General features: G+C 40.2%; 1 protein-coding gene across 3 annotated transcripts in view; it reads right to left on the bottom strand.

The window, feature by feature from the left end:
* The window catches only part of STRN (striatin), a 53928-nt gene that overhangs the window by 10209 nt on the left and 27839 nt on the right, over positions 1-15880 (bottom strand). For 2 of the 3 annotated variants that reach the window (XM_083604271.1, XM_083604270.1), the window contains 7 exons: positions 11832-11975; positions 7958-8094; positions 5856-6031; positions 4352-4399; positions 2941-3062; positions 2334-2501; positions 680-820 (listed from right to left, as the gene is read on the bottom strand). In XM_083604271.1, the coding sequence (XP_083460397.1) occupies positions 680-820; positions 2334-2501; positions 2941-3062; positions 4352-4399; positions 5856-6031; positions 7958-8094; positions 11832-11975 (936 nt within the window). Of the gene's footprint in view, positions 1-679; positions 821-2333; positions 2502-2940; positions 3063-4351; positions 4400-5855; positions 6032-7957; positions 8095-11831; positions 11976-12502; positions 12590-15880 lie in introns of all 3 variants that reach the window. The other variant, XM_083604269.1, reaches the window with a different exon arrangement.

Here is a 15880-nt window from a genome sequence, read left to right on the forward strand (position 1 = left end):
GGGGACACTCCACAAGGGAGGGTGTTCGAAAAAGGGTGAGGGGCTGCTGGCTCTGCAGACAAGGGGTGGCATAACTGGGCTCCTGAGCTCCACAGGGGTGCTGCAAAAAAGCATGTGGTTGGTCAAGGAAACTGTGGACCCAAAAAGGTTGAAAACCTCTGAAATAAGCTATTGGAAAGACTAACGACCTGATTTAGCAGGCCAATCTGGTGCAAAAATCCCAACATGTTCAGTCCACTCAATCTACTTGTACCTTACTATGCTCATTCAATATGTTGTCAACCTGCTTCTCAAACTAACCTACGTATAATTCAGGAACACCAGACAGTTGCACAGGGGATGGTGAAAACCTAATATTTAAGGAAGCCCAAAATACCTATGGATCATATAAGGAAGCATGGCAAGTGGGTGATGGGTCAGGGAGAATAAGAGAGCTAATCTGCTATTTCCTCATATTTGTTCTTTCAGAATTGATTGTATTAGAGTACATTTATGGCTAGATTTATCAGTCCCATGTGGACTGACGCCAGCAGTCCATCAAAGACGATTAGGTGCAAACATCGGTATCCTAAATGGAAGTACACTTCATTTAATTCCCTTCTATGCATGATGGTCTCAGACTTTATCAATATAAACACGAACAATGAAAACACATGGAAATAACCCTTTGGATACATACTAGTATCTGCGTTGGACTCCAAGTTAAGGATGCGTTGTCTTGTTTCCATGTTATATATGCTTGTGTGGCCACTATTAAAGGATGCTACCATGTGGCTTGGGTCACTGCTCACAATGTCCACAGAAGATGGAATCCCCATCTCTACAAAAGCAGAAGAGTGTTAGGAAGAATAGGAAGCTTGGTCCATTAGCCACTACCTGAAAGCAGCCACATTCATTCATTTTCTTGGCACAAATCTAGAAGTCATTTCAAATTTTCCAGCCAAGTTGGTAAAAGCAAGAAATATGGTTTCTCAAGTGTCCAAACAGATGTGTGAATGTTGGAATATTAGAACTCTGTTTCAGTAATGAGCCAATCAATCTTCAAACCCATTACATTTACATAGGTATCAGGACCTGCTGTAACCTGAGATGTGCAGTGCACCCACCATGCCCAAGAAGAGCAGAGTAGCAAGAGCTAGTATACTGACTAATGCACCACAAATGTCTTATGGATTAATATTGGGTGGGCAAGTACAAAGGTTCAGAAAGGAAGGCAGAAGGGCTCTAGGTAGACAAGAAAGAGAGTCTAGGTCAGAGCTTTGGAAACTTTTCACATTAGTGACACACTTTTTAGACATGTATCATTTCACGACACAGTAGTTCAGTTTTACTAGCAAACTGGAGATTAAACTAACCCCTTTCTGGTCCTGGGAAGAGCATGGGGAACATTCGCACAACACATTGCAGCCGACACGCTAACGTGTTTTGACACACAGTTTGGAAAGCTCGGGTCTAGGCTATAGCAGCTCTGCTGTAAGGCCCATGTCATCTAGCAGAATCTCTCATGAAATCTGGTAAACTATGCATCACACATCATAGGGCGGTGACCTGAATGGAAACAGGCATTTTCCATTGGCAGGAGAGAAAAACGGAGAGAGGAGATGCCAGCCTCCCAGAATGCTATGCTCTTGTCACCGGATGAGATCATACCCAACGAGTGAATGGATTCTGACCGACGCAAATCAGGCATTTTCTCATATTGCCCCTGCCTATGGAATGCCTTTCATTCTTCCATATGCAAAGCAGTTGTCAACTGTTTCAGACATCTTGTGAAGCTTTGTTTTTTTGTCCAGGCTTTCCCTGAAGCCAAAATATTTCTTAAACATGAACCCTAGAATCTATGATAAAGAAGTGTTCAGTGCTCTCCAGTGTGTGTGCTACAATAATAGTTGTACATTTTTTCCATTTTAAAACTCCTAATGTATTGCCTCAGAAGGAAAACAGCAAGATTCAAATATAGTGGTTTGCTATGTAACTTATTATTGCATTATTGCTTAAAAAATGAATCTCTCATTATAATGCCCCAAATATAGCAATCAACATGTTCTATTAACAGTGGCTACTTTATAAAAAAAAACAGTTGTGAGATTCTGCAGCACACACATCCTTCAAAACAAATGCAACCGGCAAGTGGGGTTTTGATTCTCCTCTCATGCTTTCCCAGCAAGCGTCAATGTAGTGATGCTGGGAATCCACTAAAACTCGATGGCATACTAAAATCAACCTACCTGTATTGCACAATTATGTCAGAGTGTGGTTATAAACAGAAGCATGGATAATTAAAAGCGACGTTCCTTTTGATAGTGTTACAATCCAGGAGATTTATTAAATACCTTGATTATCATTAAATATGTTCAGAGCTGGAGAGTTCTCCAAAGCTTTCCATAAACGGATAGTGCCATCTGCTGAACAGGAGAGCAAGCGCTGGTGTGCTCCACTGTAAACCAAGCCCCACACTGCATCCGTGTGGCCTACAAATGCACCTCTTAAGACTGAGGGATCTGTGGGATGAAAAAAATGCACAATACAAGGGGAAATGGGATTTCTTTATAAATATTAAGTGCTGTAAAGATGCTCTAATGGCAGTTTACAAACCCTCTAGTCCTTCCTGAACTGCAGAATTCCTGACAACACTGACTGCTGACTCAGTCTACCTCCAAAGCAATAATACATCATGACCCTCTTCCATATCTTTTTTCCTATTACTGGGATCCTAAGCCAAGATTGCTTCCAAATTACAGAACTATCTCGTGTGTTCTCTTATCAGGCATTTCTCTTTCACCCGGTTCAAGCTGCATTTTGTTTCTGAATAGAACCGTTTTTCCTTTTTGATAGTGAGTTGCACTGCATTCAATAAGCTGCTGTGCATTTTTAATGTGCTCCCTTGCCCCCCGCCAAAAGAGAAACCTGTAAAAAAAAAAAAGGAAGGGGAACACTTACCATAGGAATCATAAGGGTCAATATTTGGGTTTGTAGTATTCCAGCCCTGAATGAGGCCATCAGTTCCCCCACTATAACACTGCTCACCAGTATTACTCATTACCACACAAAGCACAGGACTGCTGCAAGAGGAAGCAATACTGATTTAGTGGAGTTTTATTTCAAATATTTTCATTTCTATACTGCTTTATATTTTTAAGGGAAAAAAATCTCAGAGTGGTTTACAACACATTAAAACACCAATAAAACAACCCACAATAAAACATTACTGAAGAACATGAAATGTGACGTATACCTTCAAAGCAACATAATTAACAGGAAACATTTTTTCCTTCTGCCCCCTGGCATACATTCCTCCTCTACGTGATCCCCTCAACAAGGTATTTACGGAACTGCCATAACGGGGCCAATGAGGTCATAAGCTACAGGGCTCTGGCAGCAGATCACACCCCCATCAGCAGCCCATGGCGCTATCTGCCACTGCTGCCATCCACCTGCAGAGCGCCACTTTCACTCGCTGCTGTGGTAAGTAAAACAGCATTTGCTTCTGCAGGGAAATGGCCAGCAGCACTCAGATAGGCTGCCTCCTGAGTGCTGGTCTTCCCCTCGCTCTGAGCAAAGCATTGTGGGTGAGGTGGCTTTAGAGAGCACGGCTCTGCTGCAACAGCAGGAAATACTGTTTAACATTAAGAATTTAAGCAGTATGTGCTAATACTGCAACAAAACACTGGAGGTAGTGAAGCTGCCCTCCAGGGCCATGTCACGCACAATGCCTTGCGCTGTGAAGAACTCTGCGATGAGATGGCCTTGGAAGCGCTGGTGGTGCTCATGCTAATCGTTCAGGGGGGAAAAAGTGGCAGCAGCCCACCTCGGGGGGGGGCACATTGTCGTGGGATGGCTCTGGCCATAACCTCGCTTTTTAGTCCATTCTCAACCACTTTTAAATTGTCCCTTCCCTATCCCCGCTGCACACTTATCAACCTCTTTGGCCATTCCTCTCCAATTCACATGCTGAAGACAGCTAAGTCCCTCTTGGTAAGTAAGTGTTATATCTGTGCTCTGCGTGGTACATAGCAAGACACTAGCACCACACAAGCGAAAGGTGGAAGGAGAAAAAAGCAAAAAAAAGGAAGGCTAATGCAATCTGCCTCACCAGAGGCTGAACTGCAGTTCGGATTGCACCATTACATTGCCAAGCTGCAGCTTTTACCAGCCCCACCCCTTTTGGAAGGAAGAGTTCACTAGCACACTAGAGGAGTGGTGAGCTGAGCTCGAGCCGCAAGATGAAGAAACCACATGACCATTTGACAGGCTGAGTCAACACACTGTTTATCCCATAAAAGGAGAACTCTGTCAAGTGCTGCAGCTATATTCTCTGATAACAGAAAGAAGTTTCTGAATGTTGACTTACTTGTGTGCCCTGAAAGTGTAGATAGGTTCAACATCAAGAGAGGCACTCCTAAAAGAAAAAAGAAAAAAGCAGAATCACAGGTTCAGAAAATATTTGTTAAGGCATGAAAAAGTTTGCTTCCAGGTTGGCCTAAACCAGGCATAGGCAAACTCAGCCCTCCAGATGTTTTGGGACTACAATTCTCATCATCCCTGACCACTGGTCCTGTGAGCTAGGGATGATAGGAGTTGTAGTACCCAAAACATCTGGAGGGCTGAGTTTGCCTATGCCTGGCCTAAACTGACAGGACACTTTTGCACACTTTTACCTCTACATGCACACTAAGTGTCCCTGACTCCTCGTCTTTGCCCCTCCCCACTTTTTATAAGCCACAGGCAGTCATTTCTTGTTCTGCAAAGTGTCCTTGTAAAAATCATAATCAAACAAAGAAAGAATAAAAAAGGACTGTGAAAGAATCAGCAAGAGCTGATTTCAGTGGCCAACCACTAATAGCCTATATACTGTGTAAGGAAAAAGACAAAAAACGTGGCTATTGCAAAGCTATTTTATGTATGTATATACAGTATGTATTTATGTATATCCCACTTTTCATCATGTAGGTCTTGAAGAAGCTTACAAAACAACAAAATATACAATATTCAAAATTTTAAACATAAATTAAAACCTCTAAAACTTAAAAACTCAAGAATTTTCATTTTTTCAAAGTAAAACATCTGAGAAGCATTCAGGGTGAAAAGGCCTCCTTAAATAAAACAGTTTTGACCAAGAGTCCAGAGATTTAGTAGGGGCAGAGATGGTGTTTGTCGAACTTCCTGTGGGAAGGGCTCCCCCCAATGATCCCAGTAATAATTAACTTGGGGTTAAGGTATGCTGGGCCAGGGTTATTCAGGGTTTTGTACACTAGCGCAAGAACCCTGAACTCGGCCCAATAGTACACAGGAAGCCAGTGCAGGTCTTTTAACACCAGTGTCATGTGTTGGAGGTAGTCTGTCCCCATCACCAGTCTACCCACAGCATTCTAATGAATATTTATAGAACCAAGCAATTCTTGTTGCGGCAACAGCTGCCTTTTTCTTCTTCTTCTTCTTCTTCTTCTTCTTCTTCTTCTTTTTTTTTGCTGTAAATACCAACTGATCCTTCCTAAGATTCTTGAGATATAGAAGAATACTGAAGACTATGGGTAAATTCCCTTTTCTTATAACGGCAACAGGTTATTACTTAAAGAGGACCTTTATTTGCTTTTATATAATTCGATATGATACACAATCACATATATACACGCACCATTTATTAGATTTATAAATGTTTATAAGGTTTAAATCTAACTGGCATGCATTCTGGAAGAGAAACAATATTCCTTAACCCAATAAGTGAGTCAGCAGGTAATATTTATCCTTGAGAGGATTAATCAGGCCTAAACTAGTCATTATGTTGCTACCATGTTTCTACAATGATTAGTCTAAAAAATTAATCTCCACATATCTTTTAACAATCACAATCTTACTTTTTTGCTGGAGATGTTTTCTGTAAATTCCACATTTTTAATGTATGGTCTTCGGATGCCGTAATTAACACAGGTTCAACTGGATGGAAAGCAAGACCTCTTATTCCATCAAAATGACTCCTTAAGGTGAATTTGGGGTTCCAGGTCTTCCTCAGTGCATCTTTATTGTTTGCTATCTGTGGTAATAAAAACAAAAGCTTCAGTTTAGCCAATGTGAGGCGGGGAACTATCAAAACAGATGGTATTTTATTTTCCTGCTATCAAATGCAGATTTTGGACTATGTGGCAGAAAAAGTAACAAGAAAAAATAGAGATGCAACTGTTTTTTCCTATTAAAGTTAACCCTCCAGTCATTAAAGTCAACAACAACAAAAAACCGTCAAGAGCTGCATGACCTGTATTTCTTCATTCTAACAGTGTTGCCTGCAAAACAGCGTGAGATGGAACCTTGAGGGGACAAGCATTCTCTTTTAAGAAATACACAGCATGCCTTATGAATAGTTGGCAGCTGTATCAATAAACTTCAAGCTCTGCCCCTCATTTTCCTCTTCCCCCCTTTTCATCAATTTCTCTTTGCTCTGAATTATTATGCTTGCCTCCCCTTTCCCATAAGAGCCTGCATATATTCTTGGATGTCTGCATACTTTCTGCCCTCCTCCCTACTATTTCATCCACACAAGAGGTAGCTTCTTTAAATATCTGCAAAAATAGCTTCATTCTTATTCCTTCTTTAAAACATGCTTTCACCGTTTATTTCATATATATATTCCACTTTTTCATCCCAAGTAGCTTGCAAAATGGAAAGATACAATCCGAAATCACTACATTAAAATACCAGATGAAAACTGTACAGCATGGAACAGCAAAATACAATGCAATCATTAATCAATAATGAACAGCTGGCAAAATAAGTCTGAACACTGCTCCTGAAAAAGCCCTGTCTCAAGGCAACACCAATGCTAGTGAGATAGAAAGGAAGGCCTCGGCTGATGACTCCAACAAGTTGATAAATTCATATGGAAAGTAACCCATTCAGTGCCTCTGAAAAGCTTTTGGAAGTGTATGCAATAAATGGTCAGCAATAAATCATTTATCTTGGCCATGCATTAGAAAGAGCAGCCACTTCCAATTTTAAAATAACTACTGCCACATCAGAGCATTGTCCTGTAAAAGAACATCCTCTACTTAAGGCAGCTTTGGGTAGTTCAGGGATCAGCACAGCATAGACATCATTTGTAGGACTGTAAGCAGATTATACTTATGAGAATCGATTGCAAAAGAGATAAATGCCAGAGCATCCTTGTGAATGCCAGCTTTCATATTCTTGCATGTTTGCATGTTTTATTAATCTTACATGTTAAATTATGATTTTTCCAAACTACGCATTGTACAGGAACACAACATTCCAGAAGTCTGGTCACCAAAGGAACCATACTATTAGGTCTGGCACCTAGGATAGAGAAAGAACATTCTCCCTCCCACTGCAAAGCGAAGGAACATGGCTGCATTCAAATGGTTGAGCTGCAGAGGTCAGAATTGCCTATAGATGGCACTGCAGCCACTCCAGCCATGTTGCTTCCAAGAGTCTTTGCAAAGAGGTAGGAGATGCCCTATTGTTGCCACAGTGCTGCTCAACCATTTCACCAATGGAAGGGTTTCGGAAGAAAATCAGGAAAAAAGGTGGGGAGGAAGAGGGAATGAAAAAGCAGAGGAGGAAGCAGAGATCATGGAAGCGACAGAGGGAGTGGAGAAGGCTGTAGCAGCCTGTGAGCCAGACTTTTGGGCTTATTGTGACTTTCAGAGCATCATGCAGCACTCCTACCTTAAGGAAATGTCCTTGTAACAATCCTATAAGGTAGATCAAAAGGACCATAGCTCAGTGGTAAAGCACATGCTTTCCATAGAGAAGGTCCAAGCCTCAGCATCTCCATATAGGGCTAGGAAAGACTCTGGTCCAAAACCCTGGAGAGCCTCTGCCAGTCAGTGTAGACAGACTGGGCTAGATGGAACAATGACTCATTATAAGGCAGCTTCTTCCTATTTTCCTATCACAATTTTTACCTGTTGAAAAATAGAGGCAACAGTGACAAACTAGCACTTACATCGTATGTCAGAGAATCTGCCTCGTTGGCTACTGTTAGGCCTGCTAGTTCCCCAAGACCCAGCTCGTTTTCAAGGGCCTCGTCTGCTCCCATAATGAAAGACTTTCCGGATGAAGGAGGGAATGTTAAAGCTTCCACTGAAAGAGAAGAAATGAAAGTTAAGTACTCCATACAATCAGAAGCTTGGCATAAGCAGTTCAATTGAAATTCAGTAGAGTAAGCTCTTTACAAAACAAAGTGAAATTAACATGCACAAATCAGCACCAGCAGAATCCAATTTTTGCCAGAAATAAAGTTCTTAAATATACATACCTCGGAAGCTGGTTTCTTCAGAATTGTTCAAAACAATTAAGCACTAAAAAAGGAAATACTGTTTGGCTGATGGCACTAATATTTGTGCAAGAGACTTCCAGGGCCTATTGGTTCATTACAAAGGAAAACGGTGGTCTGGATTTGACTCTTGCATGCCCACCCCTCTCCCACCCAATTCCTTCAAGTGTTTTGTAGTTCTAGGGAAGGATATATATTTTAATTGTATTGTTTTTGAATTTACTTATTTGCCACCCTCGGCCCCTTTGAAGGAAGGCAAGGAGTAAGAAATTAATACATACATAAATAAATAAGGTGAGAAGTAATTTAGATATTATTATTTTTTTAAAGAATAGTGAAACAAAACAAAACCACAACCGACATTCATTTTTTGTTAATGGAAATTAGTAACTCAAGAGAAACAAGAAGCCAACTAAAGATTTTTCTTAGCAGAGCTTTCTCAGTGGTGGCTCACCTTGTATGGTATACCCTCTACAGTTTGCTTAGATGACTATTATTATTATTATTATTATTATTATTACTACTACTACTACTACTACAAACTGTATGTACAAAAGTTGAACTATTTGAAAATATTTGTATCAAATATAAAGCCAATTTAAATCTTCATATCAATGTTGTACAAGAGCTAATACTTGCTTTACATTTTTTGAGTTTTTATTTTGCTTACCTTTAAAGCCCTGAATGGTCTTGGCCCTGTATACCTGAAGGAGCCTCTCCACCCCCATCGTTCAGCCCACCCTGTGGAATGCCCTCCTTTCAGATGTCAAGGAGATGAGTAATTATATGACACTTAGGAAACATCTGAAGGCAGCCCTGTACAGTGAAGCTTTTTAAGGTGTAATGTTTTATTATGTTTTTATATATGCTGAAAGTCACCCAGAGTGGCTGGGGCAACCCAGTCAGATGGGCGGGGTACAAATAAATTATTATTATTATTATTAAACGATGGAATCCACTCCTACAAGAGGCAGGGGTGGCCCCTCCAATTCTGATGACTTGAAAAGATTAGACAAATTCATAGGGGGAAAGGTGATCAATGACTACTAGCCATAGAGGCCAAGTTCCACCACGCCCTCTGAATACCAGTTGCATCGCGGGTGGGATAAGTGCTGTGCTCAGGTTCTGTTTGTAAGCATCCTTTGGAGCATCTGGCTGGCCACTGTGGGACCAGAGTGCTGGACTAGATGGGCCTGATCCAAGTTCACTCTGATGTTTTCAGGTAGTCCCATTGATTCCAAAGGGAGAATGAAATATTCAGCCCAAAATTCAATGGGGCCAAAAAGGGGGTGGGTCACATTTGTATTTTCCTAAAAATAAAAAGATTGCATTCTGAACGCTAGGAAAATGCAACAAAGTAAAAACAGTACATGGCGGTGGCTGGGGGCGGGGGATCACCTGTAAAAGCCCTAAATCTTGCCGTAAGTTTGCCAAAACATCGAACACCCATTCAAAAATCGAAGGTAGCCTTCAGCCCAATTGTGTGAAGGTCAAAGCATTGCTGAGACTGAAAGCTCAGGACACCCAACTGAGCAGTCATGGAAAAACTACCACCTAGGCCTTTCCAGCAGTGAACCCAACGTGGGATGGGGAAAAAATGTTCCAAGCAAAAGGAGATTTCCCCCCACTTCTCAAAGTGTTGCTAAGTAACATTTTGTCTTTCAAAGCATATATTTTAAGCATGTGGGCTGTTGATCGTTCAATGTTCTGCTACACTTGTTCCATGTAGTGTGCTACATCCACTTCTTAAAATGCAGCCAGCAGAAGCTGTTTTAATCAGACTAGTAGCCATTGCATGACAAATACATATTTTCTATTTATAAATATGCCCAGACAGCAGTTTTAAACAGAGGAAGTTGGATCCAGTTCACGATTAGAGGTGGCTTTGCAATTGGCAACTGGGAGATTTCAGGGCCGGTATCTGGCAGCGTTCAAGTTGAAGGCATTATTACCTCTGATGAAGAATCAGCTGCGACTTCTGCAACTGCAGCCTCTCAAAAAGTGTCATCCACAATAACTGAAATGGAAAGCCCCCATGGGGACGTGCCGGTTTACACAAATGGTACCTTCATTTGAATGCTGGCCAGGAGATGCTCATCGAGCGTAAACTGCCCCTTAAACTTAGCAAGGTTAAGTTTAATATGAAATCAAAAGGGCTTTCTTGGAAGACATGTTAAAGAAAACCAATTATTTAGCTTGTTGACAGTGGAATGGTGATGTTTTTATATAAGCCAATGGGGAACTGTTTTCAGGTTTTCAGAACTTGCTTAATTTTTCCCTCCAATATCTATCAACTAGAGACTGGTGCAAAAGATAAGCACCTAGAATTAAAGTCTTCTGAATCCAGACATTTATTCTGAGCACCAAAACTTATGTAAGCCCACAGTCTTTCCACACAAAAATCTATTCCTGGCTGCTTGCTTCTCTTCACCCACCCACCCACCCGCCTTCCTTTTTTTCTTCTAATATACTCCTTGCCTCCAATTTTCTTCATTCTAGCAGCATAACTTAAGACGGACATTTTGTTGCCATTGTGGAAGACAGGAGTGCCTGGCGTGCTCTGCTCCATGGGGTCACGAAGTGTTAGACACGACTAAACAACACCACTAGTCAGAATCCTTGTCACTCTGCTTCAAATCACCCAGAGCTTCCAGTAGATCCAGATCTACCATTAATCCACTCCTGCTTTATGTATTGGTAAGGTACATTAAGAGTTGGTTCTGTAATTTGCCATGTGCTTGAAAAATACTAGCAAAGTTAAAATTTTCAGGACATAGTAGTCTTGCGATCTTATTTACTCATAAGAATTACCATGCAAAACAGCAGCTTTGCAAAACTGAAAGGAAGGAAGTTTGCTAGTATGTATACAAAGAAAGGATGGAGCATTTAATCAACTCTTAGTTGGAGTAACTGATTAAGAACATTTAATCAGCTAAAAAGATGCCCCCAAATATTTGGACAACAGATTGGGGGAGATTTCTTTTTAAAGAGAAATGTATAGCATATGTATTTGTACAAATTCAAATAATTATACAAATAATTATAAAAACTACAGGTAGGAAGCTCCATCTTGTGATTTCCCCTTTGTTTTCACATAGGAAGGATTATTACTTCTTGTAAGGTTATGCTTGCTACAACATGCATCATCTAAAAATCATCTTTGCTTCAGAACACATATACAAAGCTGACAGAATAATAGGCAAAAGCTCAAATATCAACTAGTTCAGGTCCCTTTAATTCAGGAGTAGGGACCCTTTTTGGCCAAAAATGTCAGATTGTTATTTCCCCCAGCCATCAGACCTGTCGGGCCTGAATGTCACAATGATGTCAGGTGACTGCAGAGGCCTTCAGAAGCACCTTCCAAAGCCCTATTTTGCTAGCACCACTTGATCCACCCATCAAAGGTGCCTGCAAAACACCCATTCAATTTAGGGCCCTAAAGGGTGTAGTTTGGCCAAAACGGAGAGGTCTGGCAGGCTTGATTAGGCCTCGTTTTCTCAAGCAATAGCTCTAATGCACCCCTTACACACACAGCAGCCCTCACCTTCATCTGTTCTATTGATTTCTTGTTCAATAAGCCGTGAAGTACTGGATCTGGTGAGAGACATGGCTGACTGTTGTAATCCAGGCAGATCATCAACATCTCTCAAGTTAGCAAGCATATCTTGTAGTTTTGACCTGTTGGGCCCTGGCCAAAAACAACAAAATGTGGGGGAAAAGTTTTGCAAACATTAATAAAAGTAGTGTTACTATTAACTAACATGTTGCACCAACAATAATGACAATGAGTGCTATTTATAGCAAAAGAAAAAGATGAACGTGAGTCAAATAATGATTCCTACTTCCACCAGTAACTAAATTTATGGCATGAAATGAAGTGCTTTAAGAAGGAAGTGATGAAAACTGAGCTTTTGCACACACACACTTCTGTTCACTGCATGGACTTGCTTGAGAAATGTAAAATGCATCCAAGTGACAGCAAATAAAACAAAAATTAATTTTATTTTTCCAAAGACTGTAACACTTGTGAGTTACATTTTTTGCACAAGTTTTCAAACTTTCACAAAATTGTGCAGGACTGTGACCGTGCCACAATCTAAACAATGACAATTACTTTAAAAAAATTGAAAAACAAAAACAATCAAGCAAGAGTCGCTGGTTTTGTTCTCCCTGAAACTACATGTGGTGAAAACCCATGCCCTTCTCAAAACTTACCTGCATTTTGCTCCATCATTTTCCCACATCCCTGTTTTGACTGTTTTATATAGGACTGAGGCTGAAACATATCTTCGGTAGTTTTTCCTGTTGTAAGTTTAATTAAGAATGGGAAAATATCTTACCCACAGTCCATAACCGTTTTTCCTAATCTACTAAATAATATAACTATTTCTAGTCACCTTAAAGTGTATTCTAAGACAGGTCTGAACTTAGCACACTTCACAAGGACTTTTTACAGCAGCCTAGCAAAATCACAGCACTTTCCTCAAATTATTCAGTCCAAATCCTGCCATAATAATAACAACGATTTGTAACGACTGGTATTTGTTTCAGACAAACAATTCAGGATTTTGCAAGACTATAACAGAAGTGCTTGTCTGCAAATATACAAAATTCTATAGGTGTGCACATTCATTAAAGTTATATATGCTTTACAGCTGAACATTCATGCCCCTAGATTTCCACTTTTAACCTTTCTGTCACCAAATATAACTGATTTATCACAGTTACAAACTATTCTAGATTATGCATAACTGATGCATCTTCCAAGAGTGTTGGCCCTGAGCAGATGCTTAATTTCTGTAATGGCAAAACGCTACTTGATTTCATTTAATTAAGATTCATAACCAGTTATTTTTCATATCGGGAAAAGCTGGGAGAGGGGGAAGCAAATTCCATTCTTTCATCCATCACTCTTGTTTAAACATTTAGCTCTTTAGTTCAGAAAGAATAGTGGCAAGGTGTTAAAACCCAATTTGGTTATACACATAATAATTTCCAGTCAAAACAAATGCTTCATCTCAAATTTAAAAATCTATTTCTTTTCTGCTAGGTATGCCACTCTATTGAGCACCACTTTCATGCAGTCCTCTGTGTTTTAGTTTTATCTCATCCTGATCAATAGTTTGCTACTCAACAAATGAAACACATTCCACCAATCATGACCTGCTTGGCATTTGGCAGCCCCCACCTCAGTTCTTGTAGTCTCAGGTAGGGAGCAAAAAAAAGTTTTAAAGTGAGAGCCTCTGGCAGGCTACACTAGGGACTAACCTACACTGGTAGGTTATAACATTAAAAATGTGTTATAAAATGTGACACCAGGGGGCGCTGCAGAGCTGCGAGTCTCCAGCAATGGAAAAATGGATTGAGTGATATATAACGTTATCTTTAATGAATGGTTTTACAGATCAATGTAGCTCCAGCCTATGTTGCTAGTGGGCTGGATTCAGCATGACAAGTTGCAGAGGTCCATGCTCTAATGCAAAGTGCCATAAACTCCTGTGGCCTATGCTACCTATGATATTCAGACCATGTATCTATCCATGTTCTATGCATGAGTCTCAACATTTAACAAGCTTGCAGCGAGTCCCAAATTCTGATATTTTTTTTGGGTGGCGAGGAATGAATGGAAAAGGGAAAAGCAATTTGCCAAACCTCACAATGGGGAATCTAGTAAAGAACTTGAATTACTGGATCTTGTAGCAATGACTAAGGCAAGAGCATATCCCCTCATACTATGGGGCAGCACCGATGAACAGGAGAATGAATACACCTGAAGCAGGCCTTAGGATCAGTGGATAGGACTTCATTCGGCCAGAGTAAAGCCTGTCTCAGTCCCATTAGCTGAATTGGGTGGGCTGGCAGAAGCCTTAGGGTTTTAAAACAAAACAGAATGTGGCAGGCTGCCAGGAGATCTGGACATTGTCCCAGAAAAGTGGCTAACCCTTAAATGATGTTTTAGAGGAATACACTATGTACAGCACTTTGAAAGAATGGTTTGCAAGGTGACAGGGACAAGTTACTTGTGTTATTGCTGCTGAAGCATTTCTCCATAACCAAAAAACTTAATAAATAGGATTATCCACTTCCTTCTTTTCAATACTCAGATGTAGAATACAGGGAATCAATGAAGTGGTTATGCTTCAGCAGAGCACTCTCAAAAAATTCAAGGAGGGAGACCTGCATCTCCTCCTCTCCCTACAACATCTAGGGGAAATACAGGTAAATTGCCAGGTATCATATTTTAGAGTTTACCATAGTAAACAAAGCAGAAGAAATAGCTGATGTAAGGAGGACTTTCTCTCAGGTTTATAAATGCATGATGAATGAGTATTGCAATTTGAGCAACAAAATAGAGGAATATATTCATCCAGATTTCAGACTCTATCGTGCCTTTTGCCATTAGGCCCACAAGTAATCACCAAATATATTTTAACACTACCAAAATTTGGTACTGTGATCCAATCATAATATTTTTTAGCTGAAAAATTATCTGTTCTATGATCTTAACAGTGCTAACACTACAAGGCTGCACAGACCAAAAGCCTCTGCAACATGCTGAAAGCTAGCATTTAGCAAAGTCCTCCCCAAGAATAATGGGGGAAACTAATACTGTAATTTTTAAATCAATTTTGCAAAGACTAACATTAAAAATTAAGCATCTTACATTTTTTTTGTTAATCTTGATTTCTGTGTGCATTTGTTCCATATAATTGCTACCCAAATTTTCAGAATACAACTGCTGTGTATGACATTTAAACCTAGGATTTCCATATTAAACATCCAAAAGGGTTGCATTGCACATTTTGAGCACACAGCTTCTACATAATGGATTTATATTGTAAGAGATGTAACACAGAAAGGAAGTATGACACACAGGGCTAGAAATTAAACTTCAAATACTGATCCAATTGTTTGCCTGGTATAAAAATAGCACTCAACCAAATTAGGCGAAGTTTGATGAGGACTTACTGATATTATTAAAAGCCTGGTAAGATTCCACCTCCCCCCATTTCGAGCCCTGCATTCAAATTATGAGGATAGCATGACTTGCATGTAGCAAACATTACAAAGAAACAAGGGTAGAAATTAATTTGCTTTTATCTTTCACTTCTAGTTAAGGGTATGTCCAGACCAAAGATTCAGTTGTCTGCTTTTCTCATGAGCTGCTCTTTACAGGTTTGCACTACATACATCTCCTCTTCTTCTCCAGAACTATATTATTTCTTTTTTTAAAAAAACAGCAACTGCTAAATATATGCACTGTACACTCCCCCCCCCCTATATACACACCCTAACTTCTCAGATGTGCTGGGGGGGTGCATGAGGTATTTCCACTGGATGGCAAAGTTTATAACTTCATACAAAGCTGTTTGCTTTGTTTGGAAGGAGTTGTCTCAGGGCTGCCAAAGGGAAATAAACAGTTGAACATATCGAGTGATGGGATCAGGTTAGTCCAAAGGCCTGTGCATGGCAAGTAACTTTTTGCATACTATCAGAGCATTTTTCAGTCTTCCTCAGTTTCAAAAGCGTTTTGCCAGGTAGCATTGGGGAAGGCTGTTCAATAAAAGCAAATGCAAACCCAAATCCTTGGGT

Source organism: Podarcis filfolensis (genome assembly GCF_964270895.1).
Source record: "Podarcis filfolensis genome assembly, chromosome: 3".
Classification (NCBI taxonomy): Eukaryota; Metazoa; Chordata; class Lepidosauria; order Squamata; family Lacertidae; genus Podarcis; species Podarcis filfolensis.